The sequence below is a fragment of the Esox lucius genome, chromosome 18 (assembly GCF_011004845.1).
Source record: "Esox lucius isolate fEsoLuc1 chromosome 18, fEsoLuc1.pri, whole genome shotgun sequence".
In the NCBI taxonomy this organism is placed as follows: Eukaryota; Metazoa; Chordata; class Actinopteri; order Esociformes; family Esocidae; genus Esox; species Esox lucius.
This window is the reverse complement of record NC_047586.1, coordinates 24,624,881-24,647,988: the sequence shown is the minus strand read 5'-3', so window position 1 is coordinate 24,647,988 and position 23,108 is coordinate 24,624,881. Positions and strand designations below refer to the sequence as shown.

At 43.2% G+C, this 23,108-nt stretch overlaps 1 protein-coding gene across 6 annotated transcripts in view; it reads left to right on the top strand.

Annotated features, from left to right (window-relative positions):
* The window catches only part of stxbp5a (syntaxin binding protein 5a (tomosyn)), a 131,515-nt gene that overhangs the window by 31,260 nt on the left and 77,147 nt on the right, over positions 1-23,108 (top strand). For all 6 annotated transcript variants that reach the window (XM_020056375.2, XM_010863932.4, XM_010863929.4 and 3 more), the window contains exons 3-5: positions 5,884-5,965; positions 6,207-6,307; positions 14,156-14,290. In XM_020056375.2, the coding sequence (XP_019911934.2) occupies positions 5,884-5,965; positions 6,207-6,307; positions 14,156-14,290 (318 nt within the window). The remainder of the gene's footprint in view (positions 1-5,883; positions 5,966-6,206; positions 6,308-14,155; positions 14,291-23,108) is intronic.

Genomic DNA, 23,108 nt, shown 5'->3' with positions numbered 1-23,108 from the left:
GTCATCTTCATTTCTACACCTGATAGATAAAGATAATGTAATATAACAAATTAAAAGATTATACTTTGCAATAAAAAATCAACAGAAATGCAATTTCATAGTGTGATGAATAAATGAACACCACTAGCTTTAAAAGCTGGTGTTGCCCCCTTAACTTCTTGTAGACAACTCTTGTAACTGTCTGTCAGTCTTTAATATCGACTTGGAATTATGTTGGGCCACTTTTCTCAACAGAACTGCTTTAACTGTATCATATTCAAGAGCTTTATTGGTCCACTTCAAGTCCTCTTATTCTGATAGTATTGAGATCTAGGCTTTCACTTTGCCATCATTTATCCAACTTTTTTTAAGCATTCTGTTGTAGCTTTTCTTGTATGTTTTGGATTATTGTTCTACTGAAATATCCATGTTTGGTTCAGCTTCAGCTTTCTGCCAGATGGCCTCACATTGTCACATTTTTTTTTTTATGCATGCATTTACAGATGTACAGGTCCTAAATATGCAATGCTATCTAGATGCAATGAGATGGGCAGAGTTTTGAGTGTGAGACAGTGCAGCTAGCTACGTTTGGAGGTGGCTTGAGCATAGCCTTCTGAGACAGATGGCTGGTTGATAGGAACATCAATGGAAAATAAACTGGTCAGGTGGCAGGATTTTTTGGTCATGATTGACCTGTACTGGCTGCCTGCCTCCTTCTGCTGGCATCACAGGATGACAGATTCTCCCATTGGGGAATATTGAACAAGGACACTTTTTGGCATCAACAGTTCCATTTTTCAACTGCCTCCCTTCATCACTCTCTTTGTCTCCTCGCTCTCTGTTTCTGTCCTCTCTCTGTCTGCCTCCCTCGCTCCTTCTTCATACTTTACTTCCTATTGCACTCTCTCACTTAGTCCTTGGCTCTGTAATTCTTGACCAGCCTTCCTCCCATCCTCTCTCTCTCATCACTGGGACATGTGTCTGACTCTCCCTGGCAGAGTGACGTTTGACTGAACATGTTTGACGTCAGTCCTGGACCAGCGTCAGACCTCCACGCTCACAGCCTCGCTTTCTCATTCTTACATTGCCCTCTCCCTCACAATCTTTTTCTGTCTTTCTCTCTCATTCCCTCTTGTTCTTTCCCTCTCTGGCTGTCATTATCCTACTCAGTTCTCTCTGGCTGATTTTTTTATTTTCATCTAGATATATAGATATTTTTTTTCGGTTGTCTGCATTTTTTCCCTCACTCTTGTTCCCTCTCTTCCTGTGCTCCATCTCTCTCTAAAATGTTCTCTCTAACCACTGGCTTAAACGCACACACCTATGCATTGATGACCTCACACACACACACTCTGTCTCTTTCTCTCTCACACACCCACACACGCACACACCTATGCATTGATGACCTCACACACACACACTCTGTCTCTCTCTCTCTCACACACACACACACACACATACACTCACATGCACACACATTCACTCCTCCATAGGGTGGTATATTTCTGAAACAAACAAACCATCTGGAAAATGCATCTTACTTCGTAAATAAAAGCCTGCTCGCAATTTGATTACATCCACTGGGGCCAACCCTGTCCTGTCCTTTGGTTTGTATTGACAGGGAGTGACCACGACTTGTCCCCAGGTTGGCATAGTCTCTGCAAGCGGGGCCGAGTTCCAGCTCTCCTGACAAGTTCACTTGGTTTGATGTACTATGCATGTGCTTGGGCCTTCATAAGAGTCCCTTCTGGCTAGCAACACTTAAATGTGGGGGACTATGTGGAACCATGGAAAAGTAGATCTGTTTACTTTAAGGGGCCAAAATTGCTTTTTAAAGTTTCATTGGACATGACAAGATGAGGCGTTGACCCAGTTTTTCTTCCTTCCCACTTTGCCTCTATCCATCTCTCTCTACCTCCATCTTGCTCGCTCTTTCTCTCTCACTCCTTCTATTTCTTTTTCTCCCTCCCTCTTTCTTTCCTGCAGCCAGTCGGTCTATCATGTAAATGATGGTGACAAGGACAGTGTCAAACTGTGGAAAGATAACACAAAGAAGCATGTGCCTGGATTTTGGGTTCAACCTCAGGTTTTGCAGTGGTCATCCTAGGTTAAACAATATGACTTTTATCCCTAACCAGAGTGGATCCCCTGATCGCTTGAGGCAATTGTACAATTCATATTGATTTTAATAGACAATGATCTGATGATGCAACACCATGTATGTTTAGCTTTGTTATCGTTTTCTGACCAAACCTCTCTATGGTAAATCTGAGGGAATGCTTTCAGGGGAAAACCCTTAATCCTCCATTTAACCAATGTTAAATGTCCAATATTCCCAGAAGGACCTGTATCTAATATATACGCATTATGAATAAGCATGTATGCCAAAGGTTTCTGTATACCATATTATTATAAACCAAGTGTATGAATCACCCTTAGCCGTGGTTTATTGGTCATATGACACCCCGCCTTATTGGTCATTTTATAATACATATAGTACTATTTCCTTTCTTTAACCAGGATTTGATGTTGTACAGCAAATCCATGCAGCAGTTTGTCTGTTTATGGATAATATTATTGTGGGGCACATGCCTACCTTTAAAGATCATAGCAAAGAAGTTGAAGAAGACCAGACTTACATACTGCTTTTTCTTTTAGGCCTGGAAGATTGCGAAACAACCTCTGAATCTTTGTTCCATTTGAATCACTTCCGGTTCCTGTCCGAGACTAAGACATGCATATCTTTTCACTCTACAAGGCAGGGGTCACTCTATCTCTCTGTCTCCCTCAGTCTCCTCCCATTTTCCATCCTTCTCTCAAGTTTTTTTGAGAAAGTCCATATGAGAGGGAAAAGTGTGGATATGGTAATCTTGTATGTCCTTTGTGCACGTATGATTTAGGCCTAAATGATTGTTAATAGTGAACCAGATAGATAATGCGTGCCCACGTGTGTGTTTGTGCACGTATGATTTAGGCCTAAATGATTGTTAATAGTGAACCAGATAGATAATGCGTGCCCACGTGTGTGTTTGTGCACGCTCATATGATGTTCTATTGCATGCTGTTTTTTATAGTCCTGATCAGTCTATACAATTCTATTCTTGTCCCTAGGAGCCAAAAGGAAGATCATAGCAGGCTATTTTTGCAGCAGGCATTAGCAGCTCTGTTTGCTTGGTTCTCTCTTCTCTCACTCAAAGGACGAGGAATGGCGTCATCTCTCTTGCTGTCGTGAGTTACGGCTAACTGATTCCCCCATGAAAGGTTCCATCCCAGCATCTCATCTCTTCCCATCTTCCTCTCTTTCATTTGGTCGACACCCGTCCCACTCTGTCCCTCTCTCTCTTTCTCCCTCTCTCTCTCTGTCTCTTTCCATCTCTGTGTATCTGTTTGGCCGTCTCATTCCCTGTCTTTGTCTCCCTCTCTGTCTCTTTCCGTTTCCTGTCGCTCTGTCTCACTCTTTCACTCTCTACTGCCATGACCTCAGTTTAAGGTCATAAGAAGATGTTGTTCTGTTGTGTTGTTTGTTTTCTCTACAGCTCTAGATTATCTTCCTGTGCCATTAATTCAAATGTTTATATTAATAAACCGAGGATTTCAGCCCTGAATGCTAATTGACTAAAATCAGTGGGATACAACGTGAGGCCGTAAACCACAGGTATGAATACTATTCACTTTTCTAATTGCCTTGATAACATATTTAAAATGGCAATACGGTGCCTAGGGTGTTAGGTGTTGCATGGGCATAAGAACATCCCTTTATACCACACCTCCTTTGGCCTTATAGCATAAATACCGTATATTCTTTTTTTTATTGTGCCATATCTCCATGTTCCCCATAACCACATCATATTACCTAAAAGCAACTCTTAGAGGGTAGAAAAGTAGCGTATTATATTATGAAGTATGAATTAACTCCAAAAGTTATTAAAGATTAAGAGACCACTGCACCTTTTTCTTTCCTTTCCAAAATAGTCTGTTATTGAAATTTTGATCTAAGGTCCATTTGAGAAATGTCTGTCTTTCTATTGCCTGGTATGTAAAATCTTTACTTTGATTGTGACACACATGTCTGTATAATATCAGAGGATTATTGGGTACTCTGACCATGTTCCTCTGCCTAGACCAAGAAGGGTATCAGTCCTTTGCTCCTTAGGAGAGGGAGATCTGGTATTTGCCTAGGGGGCATCATTGACTGGTATCGACAGATTATAAGGTTACTCATTAATCTCTGCATCTGTATAACTCATCAGGGCATCTATCGTCTGTCCGGATTCTGTTAGACCTCTTAGTTGAAGAAGTTACCCATGTGGGGAAGGACAGCCTGCCCCTTGTGTGAAGGCTAGGTATTGACAGATCAAAGGTAATGTGTTTTATTGACAAGAAAGATGGGCAGCATCTTACTACACCCCTTTTTCCACAAAAGTACTGATGATTGGTCATGTATTAAGTTAGAGACTCCTCATATGATTATTCGGTAAGCATTTGACGCGTCCCTCTATTTGCAAAAAAACTATTAAATTGTGGAAGAGAATTTTGTCTCTGTCCTTACTCCTTCTAGAGCTGTATATATATGTGTGTGTGTGTAGGTATTTATTTTTGTCTTGCCTTCCACTAGAATTGAAATAATGGTGACAGCTTTAATTTCAGGATTTGTCCATTTATACAGTACATTTTGAACCTTATTTTAGGATGCCTAAATAAATTCAAACAAATGTACAGTAAAGTAGTCCTCTTTAATAGTTGGTTGTGTATCTGTTGTATGAGATATTTTCCTGAATTCTGTGACCCATAGACATCCCATAGACATCCCATAGACATCAGCAGCCACTGGGTATTTGTTCTGGTGATGCTCTGCCAAGCCTTTGCTGCAGTCATATTCAGTTTCTGCCATTTTTGGGCTCTTTGGGACTTTTTTGTCATCAGTCTTCTGCATGTGAAATGCATTCTAAATTGGATTCAGATGTGGTGATTGACTTGGCAAGTCAAGACCTTTTCACTTTTTGGCCCTGAAAAACGTCTTGGTGGCTTTTGCAGTGTGTTTGGGGTTATCAGCCTACTGCACGATGAAGCACTGTCAAATGAATTTGGAGGCATTTGGTTGTATCTGAGCAAAGAATATGTCTTGGTACTCAAATGTATCTTGCTAATGCCATAAACAGTAATTTCATCAATATGTGAGTGAGTCAGTTTCAGTATATTGTAGATGGAACCATCTGACATCTCCATACCTACTGTATCTCCTGATTACATTTTTACCGTTATTTGATGCTAAGAACAGATTTTTATTTAGTGACCTGGGTGCAATTAGAATTAACGGTCAAGCTCAACATTGGTACGCATAATGTTGGCTGTCTCTGATGTAATTATTGCGCCTCATAATTGCCAGCTTGACTTGCAGTCAACACACTTCTTTGGTCTTCATCTTGTCAGAGACCAGTGAAAGATTGTAAATGCAAATGCAAAGCCTAGACATTGACATGCACTGAGGATGCAAACAAATACACCTGCCTGATCAGAAGCCAATTGTGAAAATACATTTGGTACCCTTGCATTTACTGTGTACCAAACCTTGCTGTACAGTAGTTAATAAATGGTTCAATTAACATGGATGAAAATACCCTCAAATTCAAGCTAGCAGTGTCTTAAAGTCTTTCACTCGGATGCTTTTAGAGTTAACTGTATTTTTAAGGGGAAACAATTATTTCTCCTCATTCCAGTGTTTGTAAATGACAGAAATGAAAAGCCAAACGCATGTTGTTCTGTTCGCTATTAGTTGATCTAATGACTGAAACAGGTGCATAGTGTCTTAAGTGTCTCTGCACAGCAGGAAATGTAAAAAAAAAATTTAGTTATCCCCTCCCACCTCCATCTCCATTGGTTGATTCCTTGACGGGGGCCTATCAGGTTTGGTCGTCCAGGTGTGGAGTGCTACTGCCAACATGAGAGCGGAGCCGCGGTGATCTCTCTACAGTTCCTCATAAACGAGGTGAGTGATAAGGATGGGAGCACACATCTCACCCACCACCAGAACTCCTCCAATGATACCATGCCTCACTTGCCCTTTACCCATCTAAACCTCTGTCGATGTACCTCCCTGTCCACCCATCCAAAACCTCTCACCGTGGTTTCTATAGATGACAATGCTATTACAAACACGTGTGTGCATTCTCTTGCCTACATTCGCTGCCTACTGTGTAAAAACATTGTTTTCACCTTCCCTACCACAGGGGGCGCTGGTGAGTGCTTTGGCTGATGACAGCGTGCACCTGTGGAACCTGAGGCAGAAGCGGCCCGCCATCCTCCACTCACTGAAATTCAACAGAGAGAGGTGAGGTTTATAGCCTTCTTATTTTTTTCTGCGTTTAGTGCAGCATGCAGCAGTTTATAACTGTGAGAGACAGTTTGTTTATTTGGTTTCTTTATTTGGATCCCCATTACATCCTGCCGGAGAAGATTTTCTTGTTGAGGGTTATTCCAAAAAGCCGGATTAGTAAGTTAGCGATGTCTGTCAAAGCAGAATACAATAACAACTCTGGATGTCTGGTTCTAGAAAAATAACTTGACATTTAGCATGGTAAAAAAAACTGAGGAACAAACGCTCATAATCAAAGCTACTTCCTACTAGGTTCTCAACTCAAACATATTCTGTCCGGGGTAATGACAGGGCTCCTCTGCCAATCAGAGTCTTGTCCACCGCTGTCATGTGCATTGGTGGAAAATTCCATCCATTGACATCAAACTTTAAATAGTTTGGATTATTTAAAAAAGGACATTTTTTAAATGTAAATTTTTCTGTACAGTCAGTTTTCTTTGTTGGCAGTTTACCCAAAGTGGTTTACCAATGACAACGCCTCTGTTACTAAATAAACTGGACGTTGCAAGTTCATTGTACTGCAGGCCATGCTGATTCTGTGTTTGGAAAGGCCACCATGGACAGAGAGGTAGGAAGAGTCTGTCTCACGTTCAAGAGATTGAATATCTTTTGTGACATTTTCTGGTCATCAAGCTGTGACAGAATTGAAGGGACAGTCGGCTGCGGTCAGTTGAATGCCAGATTTGCTAGTGTCAAATTTATAAACCTTGGCAGAATGTGAATTATGATAAATAGCCAAAATCATGTTGCAGATATTCCAAACGTCATGAGGGATGTGTAGACGGGACACATCTCCCCCTTCTTAGACTATCAAGAACAATAGAAGACAACTACAGGTGAAAAGAAAACATTTTCACCTTGCGAACATAGTTTGTTTTTGAATACGGTTTCAAAACCAAAACATTTTCTAAACTCTATGATCAGTAGCCAGGGGAAACCGTTGGTTACAGTTTGTGCTAGTCCAGGGGCTACTTGCTGGGCCAGGAGCTATCTAGTTACCATCAAATCTACCTAACTAAGAACTGAATGCCCATACCCACAGCAGTTTCTTGAAGTTCTTGATGTGCTTGATTTGGATTCAGTCTGCAGCCAAGGTTCATTCTGCTCTTATGGGCTCTCTACTATAAAACATACTGTGGCTCTTGTCATAAAAAGCACTAAATGAATGAAATAAATTATTGTTTGTGCGGAACGGAACACAACTTGGAACACAGCTTGTGTTCAGTTATAGCCCTGATCCATAACATTACCGTTGTTGCAGTAAATGTGCTCTATAATGTGACAACATTGACACTAATCACCCCTCTGTGTCTGCTAGACCTATCAGATGAATTGGAATAGTGTCATTTCATGCATTTTACCAGTTCATTCATTACTTTTGCAGTAATTGGCTGTGTTACTTTGGTGAATACAGTATGTGTTTGCTCAAAGATTGGGGTCACAGCCAGGGATAAACAAATAATGACAACGACCTCTGACCTGTATGGGTAAGGTGCCTTGCTCAAGGGCACGCCGATATGTTTGATCCAGCAACCTTTCGGAATCTTTCCCAAACACTAACCACTAGGCATGCAGTCGCCATTCAAGGGGGGAACTCATTTTGCAATTTAAAATATTTAGGACAATTACAATTTCCACATGTTTTCTGTCTAGTTGTAGACGTTTGGCACCTGCCAAATCGGCCCCACCTGGAGTATTTGGAAAGAGAATGGTCTGATGGATATTGAAGGCGCATCATAATGGTTTATGTATAAAGGGTATCTGTCAGCTGTTATCCGCCCCAGGGTAAAGGAAGTGACACATACACCTGCGGTCCATCCTTCATCCTCTTTCCATCAATTCTTACCCTGTACCTTCTTTCCAACCCATTGACTAGATTATTCCGGTCAATTGCTCGCTGATTTCCAGCCCTAACTGGGGTGTAGATGTGACCACACACAAGCACACCCACAGACTCATGCCATTAGGTGAAACAATGCCAAAAATACATATTCCTATTATGGTTGATTCATTCCATTATTAGAAAGCATTTAGACTCAAGTCAAGTGGTAAATTGATGGAGTGCAACCTCATCTCAAGTGAGTGGGTTCTACTGTCTGCTCCAATGATGGAAGCAGGGCTTACCCCTCAGAGCCAATAACGGTGTTCTTTCTATGATTCATCCAACTGATAAGCGAAGGGGTTAACCGTCAGAGCCAATCAGAAACATTGCAGCTGATGTGAAGGACAGGTGGCCGGTGGCATCTTCAGTCTGTGACCGTGTGTGACATTTAGCGAACCCTGACCCCTAGCACTGACCCCGGGAGACAACAAAACAATGTCGCACAGAACCAAGGGGAGGAATATTTCAAATGACAATAAAACTCCAAGTATCTTCCTTTTCACAGGTACAGCTTCTAACGTAGCTTACCATGAATGTGTCTCCCAGGTGTGTAGGCAGGATGAACAATGCCAATGAGTGTACTGCAGGTCAAGATGGAGACAGCGAACATGATTATCCGCGCCTTCCCTCCCTTCCTGCTTCCCTCAGTTTGTCTTCCCACAGCGTTTCCTGTTAAATACAGCAACACTTTTGCCTCGCTGTGTGAAGACAGGGTGGCCATTTTAACTGTCAACAAAACTGAGAAAGATCTCACCAGGATTGTCACAACATTCTAGAACACTCTGAACAGGCTGTGAGACCAAACCAAACCAATTCCTTATTTACTCCTGCAACTCTCTTGGTCACCAAAACTGTGAAGGAACTGTTTGATATTCTGTGCGACTGAAAGGCTTGGGATGTTGTTGAAAAGGTGCAGCTGAGTCCATTTAGAGCACCTCCAAGTGCTACAATTTTGGCAGAGATTTTATTTTCTGTTATATTCATTTGAAACATATTGCTACAGTCTATTGTATTTGGTGACAAAAGATATTAAAAGATTTGTGATTTGTATTTTTAAATACTTCAAATGTTTCTATAGTGGCATACAATTTTGTAGTAAGAAAATCTAATTGAGAAAGTACAAAATGACTTCATGCAGTTACAATACTTGATTTTGTATTTCAGTTTGATATCTTGTAACACATTTTATCTTTTGTCAATCTGTGGTTGTAGCAATGCCTGAAAACACAGAAGACAGTCTATGGTTACAGTATTACCATAATCAAAATGTAGCTGGCTCCAAGAACAGAGCATCCAATGTATGAGATATGTTGGAGCCCTTGATGTCTTTCTTCTCTGCAGTAAATTTGGTATTGATTACCCCAAAGACTTTTTCTAGATTGCCATAAAAGATCTAACTGTGCTGAAATCAGTGGGTTGGGCCAAATTTCATTTCAAAATATTCATGTTTGACATTATAATATTATTGGTTCAAGATTATACAATAATATTTTTTGTACATCCCTTATTGTGATGTCACCACAAACAACTCCAATGATAACAGTCTCAGACTGAATGTATGTAGCAAAGGCGATAAGGCAGGGCGATAGGGCAGGGCGATAGGGCAGTGCAATAGGGCAGTGCAATAGGGCAGGGCGATAGGGCAGTGCAATAGGGCAGGGCAATAGGGCAGTCCGATAGGGCAGGGCGATAGGGCAGGGCGATAAGGCAGTGCTATAGGGCAGTGCTATAGGGCAGGGCTATAGGGCAGGGCGATATGGCAGTCCGATAGTGCACGGCGATAGGGCAGTGAAAGATTTCAATTAAAAGAATCAGCCAAGTAGGTTGGTGCCTGCTCAGCTAAGGTACAAAGTCCGATAGTTATTGTGTGTTAGCCTCACCCGATTTTATAATGCAAGAAATGGACAATGTCCCCCAAGCTCTTAAGCATATGCTCACCACCTCTTTCCTCGTATCCTTTCAGCGCTGATCAGAAAGCAGTAGATGTGTTGCAGCAGAAGCGACTGAGTCAGTGTGTTGAGGAGAGGGGGCTAGAAGAGGGGAGATGAGATGAGAAATATTGCCAAGTCACTGTGGCTTGGGGGGACTCTGTCGCCTCCTAGCTGCAGATACAGGCTTTCCTTTTTTATGCATTTCTTTTATTTTTTTTACTTTCCCAGTTAGGTAATGACAATGTGATGCCCACACAGACATACACACCCACAAACACATCCCCAACTAGAAGATGTACTGTATATTGGAGGAAAGATTAATGTGTAACTAAAATGTGGTTGCCCACATATGTTTGGCTTCTGGGTCAATTTCCTACCTGGAACTGTCATTTATGTCTCATATTATGACTCAATTAGCCCACATCTCAGGGAGCGGCTTATTATTAATTCATCCTTCACCTGCAAGTGTGCGCGCACGCACAAACACATGCGCGCACACACACACACACACACACCTCTGTATGGGAATGTATATGTGTGTGCTTGTGTGGTGCACTTTCACAAAAAATTTAACTTCAACTGGATGTCTGCCAAGTGGCTATCATGTTTCCTCTAATTTCCTTTGCTGTTTTTTCATTCTTTCTTTCATGGGAGGAAATGAAGTGGGGGACACTGAGATTGAATGACTTATTTCAAAGGAGGACAGGGGCAATTCTTTTTGATTTGTGTTCCCCTTTTCCAGACTTAATTCCCTACTGTTGTTTCATCACAGGAAATGATATCACACAGTTGGTAACCAGTGACACGTGAATACACAGAAAGTGCAGTGGGTGCATGTTTCATTTATTCTCTCTCATTCAGTTAATTAAATATCAACCCGTTTGCCACAGTAAGATATTTGATCAATGCTGAGGAAATGTGTTCAGCCTGAGGCCTTGATGCTTGTCACATGAGCAGTGACCAATTAAAAAAGGAGTAGCGATTTTAATTTGTTGAAGGTATTCCTGGAAAAGCGACTTCTGTTGAAGATATGATGGTTCCGGTGAGGTGTGAAAGAACTCATGTCCAATTATTTTTGTACTTTTCCTTGTCTAACCTAACCTCTTACCGTGAGTTGTTCTCATGTCAAGCGTGTGCCGTTGAAACACTTGATTAGTTGTCATACTTGCACTTACATATGCACGCACACACACACACATACAAACAAATAAGCACATCTGTTAATCCAGATGGGTCTATGGCATAACACATTAAATCAATTACCTCCTAGCTACAAGCTATTTGATAATGCTACTAGCTGTCAGAACTAAATATGCATGTATGTGTCTGTGGTCTGCAGTGTGTGTTTATTAACGTGTGTGTGGGTGTTACCAAGTGTGTATGGATGACTGGACGTTTGGGTTTCGGTATGTGTATTGGGTGAATGCGATGGTTTGCATGCTTTATGATTGTAGTTTTTGTGTGTTTTTGTGCGCGCGCTCGTGTGATGCATGTCAAACAGCCTGACTGACGCCTCTTCTGAAAGCCATGAATAAATGGATGATACTGCAGAGCAGCGGAGCGGACACAGGAACCAGCTCTATCCAGGTGTGTGTGTGTGAGCGTGGGTAGTGTTAGACAGTATCCCTTGCTTCTCTGTACAGCCCTGTAGCCAGAGAGGTATGACAGGGGAGAGAGAAAGAGAGGTAGAGGGAGAACAACATAAAGAGAGATGGAATGGGGGGCAGAGATGGAGGAGCCAATCCCCCTTGGGGAACAAGTAAAAAAGAAATCTGAAAGATAGACATGAGAGAGACAGAGTGAGCGGAAGATTGGAGAAGAGGAAAATGAGAGAGAGAGAGAGATGTGTGTACAGCAGGGCAACATGACCGTGTTTGTGCGTGGGTGTATGTATGCGTCTCTGTGTGTCCAGTCCAACAGAACCAGATGAAAAATGATGTGTTCTTGAGCTGTGTGTCATGCGTCACCAGGGAACGACAGGGATGAGCAGATCCTATGGGACAGGAGCGCTTTAGGGGCTCTTAGACCCAGCTCTGAAGCCAACAGAGCAGAACGAGACTGTGCCTGACAGTGAGGGGAGAGACGGAGCGAGAGATGGGGGGAGGGAGTGTGAGGGAGAGAGAGAGAGAGAGAGAGAGAGAGAGAGAAAGCAACAGGAGCGAGAAGGAGAAAGAAAGAGAGGGAGACAGAGAGAATGGGAGGGAGGGATGAGGGGTGACGTGGAAGATGCGGGACATGGATGATGATGGATGATCCAGGCATGACCGGATGAGCCATGCATGCAGCTCCTGGTTCTCATGTAGAAACCGGCTGAAGGGGGCATTTTTGAAGGGCACTTTTTGATCCGATCTAGGCTTGAATCCTAAACAGCGGTTAACCATCCCTGGTCCCCAGGCTGTTGGGGACAGCTCATATAAGCCCTGGATATCAGCCATTCAACGGTGGCCTTAAAGGGAAGGGCGACTTAGCTGGAGTGACCATTCTATGGGTGTGACCTTACTGAGGAAAGTATTTATCATCCCTCAATTTGAGCGACTCACATGACCGCAAGGCTGGACTTCCAATCGAGACAGAGCAGTGAGGCGTCAAGGTAGCCTACAGGTTAGAACATCTGACCAGTAAGAGAAGGGTCACTCCTCCCAGTCTTAATTTCTTGCAAACAAAAGCCACGTATGACTCAGGGGTTAACTAAGTCTTTAAGTCTCACCACGAGACACCGGACCACAAGCTTACTCTACAGCGATGCTTAGTTCCCCTCCCTGCTCCCCTCTCTCCTCCTCCCCTCTCCCCTCCTCCCCTCTCTCCTCCTCCCCTTTCACCTCCTCCCCTCTCTCCTCCTCCCCTCTCTCCTCCTCCCCTCTCTCCCTTCTTCCCTGAGGGAGCGCGGTTCTGGTCGGATGACCAGTTCGACCTACGTTGGCCTATGTTTTATTCATGAAGCACCATTAGGACTTGAGAAGGGCTTGTTTTAAAAGATAGTGCTGATTCCAGATAAAACATTTATAGTGAGGTTGGAGGAGGGTCAGGCCACAGGTAGAGACTGATGTAGGTTTCAAAAGGCTTTTGACCATTCATTAAACTTCCTCCAGAGAGACGGATGGCTGGCTAAAGGACAAGTGGAATGACTGGACAAATTGATGAAGGAAGTAAGCAGAAACTGATTGTTTAAACAAGGGGGAAAGGAAGAGCACTATTGTCCTTTTCTCAAAACCAGAATGACCTTTAATCTCTAAATTAATGAACACATACTTTGAATTTCTCTTTGTATAATGATGTTGTTAATGGATATAAGGTCAGAATCAAAAAATCTATGCAGTTGACTTGCGGTTATACTTTGTTTACAATGGGTGAAGGACATAAGATAATTTGATGCACATTTAAAGTACCTGTATATTATATTTTAAAGATATTTTACTCTATGATCTATTGATGGACAGGGGTAAGTACAGCAGTCTTTTTTTGGGCTGAAAGAGCAGTGTGCTGGATTCAAACCCATGCTGCTGCACTACATGTGCGCCAGAGGGGGCGGCTTAGACCGCTGCACCCCCCCAGGCCACCAGTATCAGCAGATTGTATGTTCTGGCTGGGAGTTGAGTACAGTTTTGGAGGTGTCTTGATGTGGTGAGACTTAAGTAGTCTTATATTTCTCTATGGGACAGATGGCCAGTTGCTCAGGGCCACCGCATGAGAAAAGAAACTCTGTGGTATCAGTCCGGTAATTAGGAGCTCAATAAAGTTTAAAACACCTCCACTGTCCGTGTCTTAAGTCTGAGCTCAGCGTTATTGCGCTCACTATAGAAAACAATGGACTCTGAGGACAATTTTAAACTGCACAGTTGTAAAATGCTAATAGAATTTCACCACCAATTCTTTATTCTGTCTTTCTCGTATCCCTCTCTCTTCCTTCTCTTACTGGAACTACCTTTCTGTGTCTCTGTCTCTCCGTTTGGTGCCTTACCTCCCTCTACCCTCTCTCTGCATGTCTTGCAGGATTACATTTGTCCACCTGCCCTTCCAGAGTAAATGGCTGTACATCGGCACGGAGAAAGGAAACATCCACATCGTCAACGTGGAGTCCTTCACCCTCTCAGGCTATGTCATCATGTGGAACAAAGCCATCGAACTGTGAGTGCCACCACCACGCCCAACACACCCGGGCAACAGATTCGGGGACTGAGATAGAATATACCAACAATAAGAGTATTCCTCAAGATACTTACAAGAAATTACACTACAAGATAACTATCAAACAGAGTCTCAATCATTTCTAGGCTTTATTTTGTAAGGATCCCGTTAGCTATTGTACATGCAACAACTACTCATTTGAAATGATAAGCTGTACCAAGCTAAGCATGAACCATCCCGCTCAACTTTTAATAGCTTAACTTAATTAACATTATTATAATACCATGTAATTTGATTGAAAATACTATGGCAGTCATAATGGCACTGAAGCAGTCATAATCTCAGAGTTGCCGAGGTGAAAAAAAACGTGTTTTTCTCCCAGAAAAAGGCAGTTTACCCTAATAGACCTCCAGATATTCATGAGCAGCTCCCCCGCAAATGTTGTGAATAATCATTTTCAAATGTATGGTCACCAGTGTTTGTTATAAAAAAAAAAAATTCTGATTGTAATTCTGAGCAGAGGTCGAAATTATCATATCAGAACTAAAATTGAGAAGAGGGAAGGACAAGAGGGAATGAGAGGGGAGGTGAGAGTGGGGAGGAAGAAAGAGGGAGAGGGAGAGGGGTGTAAATAGGTGACAGTATGGGTCTCGGCGGGGTAGTCGTTTTTGAACTACTGCCATGGTCTTTTCTTACTAAAGTGACGTGTCAATGCCCATTATATACGCACCAGTGAACACAGAGTGCACTCCTCCGCTTCACTCATTTGTTCCATCTCCCATGTTCCCACTGCCTGAAAGCGAGCCGACTTCCAAATATCAGGCCCCTTAACCCATACGAAGAAGGACGTGTATGAGAGTTACCCACGTCAGTTTGTGATGACAACGGTTTATATTCACACAAAGGCTTTTTGAAATGGAAAGATCTGATGTTGCTTCGGATGGCACTTTCCTCTCTCTCCCTTCTGCCTCTCCTGTCTTATTGTGGGCTGCCGGTACCCCGGGAGATACCTCTTCTGCCTTTATCGCTTGTTTGATGCTGTCATCAGAGGGGGACAGTAAGTGGGCGGCTCGTAGAACAATGGGGACGACACTCTGTATTTTGCCCTTTTAGTGTTGCACTGCATAGAGAGAAATTCACCAGAGTGCGGAGATTTACTGAGTGGAACTGAAGACTGTCAAGCCGGTTACTTGGAAATACTGTAACACAGTATTGGAGCTGCAAAAGTGCATTCCAGTTCTGATGTAGTAATATGGGGAGCAGGGATTTAATTTACCTTCCCAGTGTTTCAATGTTTCTATCAAACAGGACTTAGAAATATTTACTCTGGGGATGTCGTTTTAAAATGCTTGATAATTTTTTATTCAGTTTGTTGAGAAGCAGCAATATTCTAACACATTCTTCTGTGATAGAGAAGTTCTGGGCATTGCCCAACAACTGAGTAGTTTTGCGAATACTACTCATTTCCACTAGAGTTGTCTTCTGAATTAAGGCGAAGAATACCGCCACCAGTTTACTACATTAAGGGTTTGTGACGTACCTGCCAGCATATGAATGTTGCATTTGATTACCACTGATCTCATCCCCAGACTACTGCAGAGTGCATATTAGCCTGGGGCATCCACCATTCAATGTTGGCCTTAGAGAAGTAGCCTTATCATTCCATTTGGAGTAAACATACTAAATATTTCTCATCTCTGGCTTTTAGCAAATCAGGATACTGTGTTTCCATACGGAGTGGTATTTCTGATGTTTGGTTGTAGTTAACAAACACTTGTCCTTGACATCCATTAACAGTATTAGTAAGGCACATGTAACAGAAGAGAAGCCAAAAGCAATTTAGCCTACAGTATCTAATCCAGTTGTCCTTCATTTAGCTAAAATCCCAATTTCAATGACTCGTTGACTACCTTGTTCAGCCCAGAGTTAGTGGACTGTGAAGTCAGCCCTACTGAAAGAGGCTATGATATTGTGCTAGAGTATGGCAAAAAGGCCATGTTTCACACATTGTCCATCTAGGCATTTATGTAGTGTCTTTGTCTGGGAACTTCCATTATCTAGAGAAGAGACTGGCTGCAGATGAGCTCTGTGAAGCCCGATGCACTGTGAAGCCCGGGGAACTCTGAGGCCTTGGGCACTGGGAAGCCTGAGGAACTGTGAAGACTGGGGAACTGTGAGGCCTTGGGCACTGTGAAGCCTGGGGCACTGTGGGTGTGATTCATAACTTCTAGTGATTTCTTTGACTCTTTCTCTGTTTCTGAAAGGTTATAAGTTTAAAAAATTAACACAGCGATATGGGTTTCCCAACCAACACAGAAATGTAATTAGTTTGCAATCTCTGATGAAAGAAGAACCTACATACATTTGTTTGGGGTTTATTGACGACAATAATAATACTATACGCTCTTCCTCCGTCTGTATTAAGTATTCCGTGAATTGATTAATAAGATCACATGCTAGGAATCTAGGCTCTTCTTCCCCGTAATTATTTGTCTTCATTGAATTAAGGATGGTGATCCCCGACAGAGGATGAGTTTACGTATATTTGATTTGATTTAAAGCTACTCATAATAATAGTTGAAGTCATTGCATATTCAAGTGAAAAATTAACAAAAACATCTCAAATTCATTCAAATGAAAACCGTAAAATACCTTTTTGGTAGGTGAACACCCACCTTAGAATTGCAATTGCAAACTAGCTGAGGTATAACCAACAATTTTCCATATGACAAATCAAGCAACTTCAATCTGTGATCAACTGTAGAGACTTTGATTTGTTCAGTATAAAGGCAGCTGTTCATTGAGGACTCCTCTGCTTAGTTGTACAATTCAATGCAAAGAATCCACTATAGGCCACAGTGTACTTTCAAAAGATCTACGAGTTTAAGTTGTGGCGTTAAACTCAGTTAAGACCATTATTAAGATGTGGAAGGCGTATGGCCCCCCCAGACCTTGTGGGGGTGTTTGTGTTCAGTGGGGACTGAAGGATTGAAGGGAAAATGGACAGTGCAAATTAATGTCCGATTCTTGAGGAGAACCTGCAGCCCTCTGCCAGGAAGTTGAAAATGGGAAGATGGCTCTTGTTTCAACATGGCAATGACCCAAAGTACACCGCCAAAGCAACCGTATAGTGGCTAAAGGACAAGAAGGGGAATGTCCTTGAGTGGCTTAGTCAGAGCCATGAAATTACTATCAAACGGTGTTAGTCAATAGCAGATATCTATTAGCTCTTTTTCTTTTTCTTACTCTCTTTCTCCCCCTCTATCCCTTTCCCTCTCAGTCTGTTTCTCCCCCTCTCCCTCTCTCAGTCTATTTCTCCCCCTCTCCCTCTCAGTCTGTTTCTCCCACTCTCCCTCTCAGTCTGTTTCTCCCACTCTCCCTCTCAGTCTGTTTCTCCCACTCTCCCTCTCAGTCTGTTTCTCCCACTCTCCCTCTCAGTCTGTTTCTCCCACTCTCCCTCTCAGTCTGTTTCTCCCCCTCTCCCTCTCTGTCTGTTTCTCCCACTCTCCCTCTCTCAGTCTGTTTCTCCCCCTCTCCCTCTCAGTCTGTTTCTCCCCCTCTCCCTCTCTCAGTCTATTTCTCCCCCTCTCCCTCTCAGTCTGTTTCTCCCCCTCTCCCTCTCTCAGTCTATTTCTCCCACTCTCCCTCTCTCAGTCTGTTTCTCCCACTCTCCCTCTCAGTCTGTTTCTCCCACTCTCCCTCTCAGTCTGTTTCTCCCCCTCTCCCTCTCTGTCTGTTTCTCCCCCTCTCCCTCTCTGTCTGTTTCTCCCCCTCTCCCTCTCAGTCTGTTTCTCCCACTCTCCCTCTCAGTCTGTTTCTCCCCCTCTCCCTCTCAGTCTGTTTCTCCCACTCTCTCTCTCTGTCTGTTTCTCCCACTCTCCCTCTCTGTCTGTTTCTCCCACTCTCCCTCTCAGTCTGTTTCTCCCCCTCTCCCTCTCAGTCTGTTTCTCCCACTCTCTCTCTCTGTCTGTTTCTCCCACTCTCCCTCTCTGTCTGTTTCTCCCACTCTCCCTCTCAGTCTGTTTCTCCCACTCTCCCTCTCTGTCTGTTTCTCCCACTCTCCCTCTCTGTCTGTTTCTCCCCCTCTCCCTCTCAGTCTGTTTCTCCCACTCTCTCTCTCTGTCTGTTTCTCCCACTCTCCCTCTCAGTCTGTTTCTCCCACTCTCCCTCTCAGTCTGTTTCTCCCACTCTCTCTCTCTGTCTGTTTCTCCCACTCTCCCTCTCAGTCTGTTTCTCCCACTCTCCCTCTCAGTCTGTTTCTCCCACTCTCTCTCTCTGTCTGTTTCTCCCACTCTCCCTCTCAGTCTGTTTCTCCCCCTCTCCCTCTCAGTCTGTTTCTCCCCCTCTCCCTCTCAGTCTGTTTCTCCCACTCTCTCTCTCTGTCTGTTTCTCCCACTCTCCCTCTCTGTCTGTTTCTCCCACTCTCCCTCTCAGTCTGTTTCTCCCCCTCTCCCTCTCAGTCTGTTTCTCCCCCTCTCCCTCTCAGTCTGTTTCTCCCACTCTCCCTCTCAGTCTGTTTCTCCCCCTCTCCCTCTCTGTCTATTTCTCCCACTCTCCCTCTCAGTCTGTTTCTCCCACTCTCCCTCTCTGTCTGTTTCTCCCACTCTCCCTCTCTGTCTGTTTCTCCCACTCTCCCTCTCTGTCTGTTTCTCCCACTCTCCCTCTCTCAGTCTGTTTCTCCCACTCTCCCTCTCCGTCTGTTTCTCCCCCTCTCCCTCTCAGTCTGTTTCTCCCACTCTCTCTCTCTGTCTGTTTCTCCCACTCTCCCTCTCTGTCTGTTTCTCCCACTCTCCCTCTCAGTCTGTTTCTCCCCCTCTCCCTCTCAGTCTGTTTCTCCCACTCTCTCTCTCTGTCTGTTTCTCCCACTCTCCCTCTCTGTCTGTTTCTCCCACTCTCCCTCTCAGTCTGTTTCTCCCCCTCTCCCTCTCAGTCTGTTTCTCCCCCTCTCCCTCTCTGTCTATTTCTCCCCCTCTCCCTCTCAGTCTGTTTCTCCCACTCTCTCTCTCTGTCTGTTTCTCCCACTCTCCCTCTCTGTCTGTTTCTCCCACTCTCCCTCTCAGTCTGTTTCTCCCCCTCTCCCTCTCAGTCTGTTTCTCCCACTCTCTCTCTCTGTCTGTTTCTCCCACTCTCCCTCTCTGTCTGTTTCTCCCACTCTCCCTCTCAGTCTGTTTCTCCCCCTCTCCCTCTCAGTCTGTTTCTCCCCCTCTCCCTCTCTGTCTATTTCTCCCACTCTCCCTCTCAGTCTGTTTCTCCCACTCTCCCTCAAAAGTACGGCATCCCAGCTAGGTTGTGGTAAATTGGGTATAGTAAACATCCCTAGGGAAGACTTCTGCTATTTAAAGTCTTTAGTAACAGTACCTCTAGCTCTGGGCCTAGCTTAAAACTACACTGTGTGTTTGTGTGTGTGTGTGAGAGAGAGACTCTTCCCTGTGCTGAGCTACTGTCTTCCAGAAACATTCCTTTCACACAAACACACAGCACTATTACTGTACGTATCACCAAAAGCACAATGGCCAGGTCATGTGTAAATTCAGTGAAGGTGTTTGTGTGTGTGTGTATGAGTCATGGATGTGGTCAGGGAGAAGTGGAATAGAAGCCAGGGACCAGCCTAAGGCCCACTATGTCATGGAGATCCCGTTAACACTGGAGGGTCTCTCTCTCTCTCTCTCTACACAACCTCCACTTTATTTCTCTCTCTTGCTCTTTCTGTGGCCTTTGTTTATCAGCCAGTCTCTTCTCTAAACTTGTGGGGGTCTTCAATCCAAATCTAATGTCTTCACAGGGATAAAAAAAAAAAAACATGGAGCGTTTGCCCTAACGGACATTTTGAAGTACCCCAAAGGCTATTTTAGGCATAGGTGTTTGGGTAAATGGTGAGGTTTACAATTAGGGTTATGCTTTTGGTTAAGATTAAGGATGGGGTTTGGGGGTTTAGGTACATTTTTGGGTGGAGGCTTGGGTAATCTGTTCAGAATCTCTGACACTCCTAGGATCAGCAGGTTCGATAGAAAGTCCCAGAGGATAAAGTAAAGTTAAACGCAATGCCTTCTGGGAGTGCAGGACTATAAAAGGTAAAATAGAGCTTGCATGTTCATATGTTCCACCAAAGTATCTTTATTAACAAGAAACCAGTTCACCCGGCTCATGATTAGAAGGAATGAATGTTGTTGCTCTGGCTAAAATATATTAAACTTTGTAAAACTGAAACAAGGATTGTGGTGATGCCTATAATTGTGTGAAATGTATGATGCAAATCGGCTAGCAATTTCGCCAGTCAAATATCAAGAAATATTGCAGCAGTTTGTCTTTCGAATACACATGAGAAATCCGCAATGGGACTGAGCGCAAAATAGCTTCAGTGACTTCTGATAGTACAGACCGCTGTCAGTCAAAAGGAGATGCAGTTTGACAGATCGTCAGATCCTCCAATCATCACACGGAAGCCCGGAGTCCGGGCCAGTCCACTCCTCATTCAGAGACGCTGAGCGTCCGTGGGCGGGACATAATCGCAGCATTTATCCAATCACCATCTACTTTCGGAGCACTGAAACAAACTGTTCTTAGCAGCCCCATGAAGTCAATGGACGCTCGGCTTCAACAGGGAAGTGACGCTGCAGGATTGTATGAGAAGAAAATCGAGTCAACCGACCTGTAGCTGATTCTGGTTTTAGAGATGAACGTGTTTTAACACATTTTTTGTCAATAAAATGTTTACACAATAGTACATATTTGACCATAATTTTTTTTTACATTAAAAGGGAAGCCGAGCTTCCCTTGAAGTTTTAAAGATATCCACACTGGTATAGATGTGGTGTACCACTTACGAATTGGCTATAAGCTACATACTTTCAGCATACACTTGTGCTCAAAGGTTTGCATACCCTTGGATAATTGGTAATATACAGGTGCTGGTCATAAAATTAGAATATCATCAAAAAGTTTATTTATTTCAGTAATTCCATTCAAAATGTGAAACTTGTATAATTTATACATTCATTCCACACAGACTGATATATTTCAAGTGTTTATTTCTTTTAATTTTGATGATTATACCTGACAACTAATGAAAACCCCAAATTCAGTATTTCAGAAAATTAGAATATTGTGAAAAGGTTCAATATTGAAGACACCTGGTGCCACACTCTAATCAGCTAATTAACCCAAAACACCTGCAAAGGCCTTTAAATGGTCTCTCAGTCTAGTTCTGTAGGCAACACAATCATGGGGAACACTGTTGACCTGACAGCTGTCCAAAAGACAACCATTGACACCTTGCACTAGGAGGGCAAGACACAAAAGGTCATAGCTAAAGAGGCTGGCTGTTCACAGAGCTATGTGTCCAAGCACATTAATAGAGAGGCGAAGGGAAGGAAAAGATGTGGTAGAAAAAAGTATACAAGCAATAGGGATAACCGCACCCTGGAGAGGATGGTCAAACAAAACCCATTCAAAAATGTGGGGGAGATTCACAAAGAGTGGACTGCAGCTGGAGTCAGTGGTTCAAGAACCACCACGCACAGACGTATGCAAGACATGGGTTTCAGCTGTCGCATTCCTTGTGTCAAGCCACTCTTGAACAAGAGAAGCGTCTCGCCTGGGCAAAAGACAAAAAGGACTGGACTGCTGCTGAGTTATGTTCAGAATCCACGTTGCTTGAAGTCCAGTGTAAAGTTTCCACAGTCAGTGATGGTTTGGGGTGCCATGTCATCTGCTGGTGTTGGTCCACAGTGCTTTTTGAGGTCCAAGGTCAACGCAGCCATCTACCAGGACGTTTTGGAGCACTTCATGCTTCCTGCTGCTGACCAACTTTATGGAGATGCAGATTTCCTTTTCCAACAGCACTTGGTACCTGCACACAGTGCCAAAGCTACCAGTACCTGTTTTAAGGACCATGGTATGCCTGTTTTTAACTGGCCAGCAAACTCACCTGACCTTAACCCTATAGAAAATCTATGGAGTATTGTGAAGAGGAAGATGCGATACGCCAGACCCAACAATGCAGAAGAGCTGAAGGCCACTATCAGAGCAACCTGGGCTCTCATAACACCTGAGCAGTGCCACAGACTGATCGACTCCATTCCACGCCGCATTGCTGCAGTAATTCAGGCAAAAGGAGCCCCAACTAAGTATTGAATGCTGTACATGCTCATACTTTCATGTTCATACTTTTCAGTTGGCCAACATTTCTAGAAATCCTTTTTTTGTATTGGTCTTAAGTAATATTCAAATTTTCAGAGATACTGAATTTGGGATTTTCATTAATTGTTAGTTATAATCAACACAATTGAAAGAAATATATATAACATTTGAAATATATCAGTCTGTGTGTAATGAATGAATATAATATACAGCTTTCACATTTTGAATGGAATTACTCAAATAAATAAACTTTTTGATGATATTCTAATTTTATGACCAGCACCTGTATGTACCATTTGTAAAGAAAACATGAGTGAGCAGGCAAAACACCTTTTATTTCTTATGGGACTCATATTCAACTGTAGTTCATAACAGAATGGCACAATCATATAACAAAACAAGGCAACAAAGAAAAACATTGACTGACCCCTGTTCAAAAGTCTGCATACCCTTAGTTTTTATTACAGTGTATTGCCCCCTTTAGCATCAATGACAGCGTGCAGTCTTTTGTAATAGTTGTCTATGAGGCCCCAAACTCTTGCAGGTGGTATAGCTGCCCATTTGTCTTGGCAAAATGCCTCCAGGTCATGCAAAGTCCTTGGTTGTCTTGTATGAACCGCACGTTTGAGATCTCCCCAGAGTGGCTCGATGATATTAAGGTCAGGAGGCCTGTGATGGT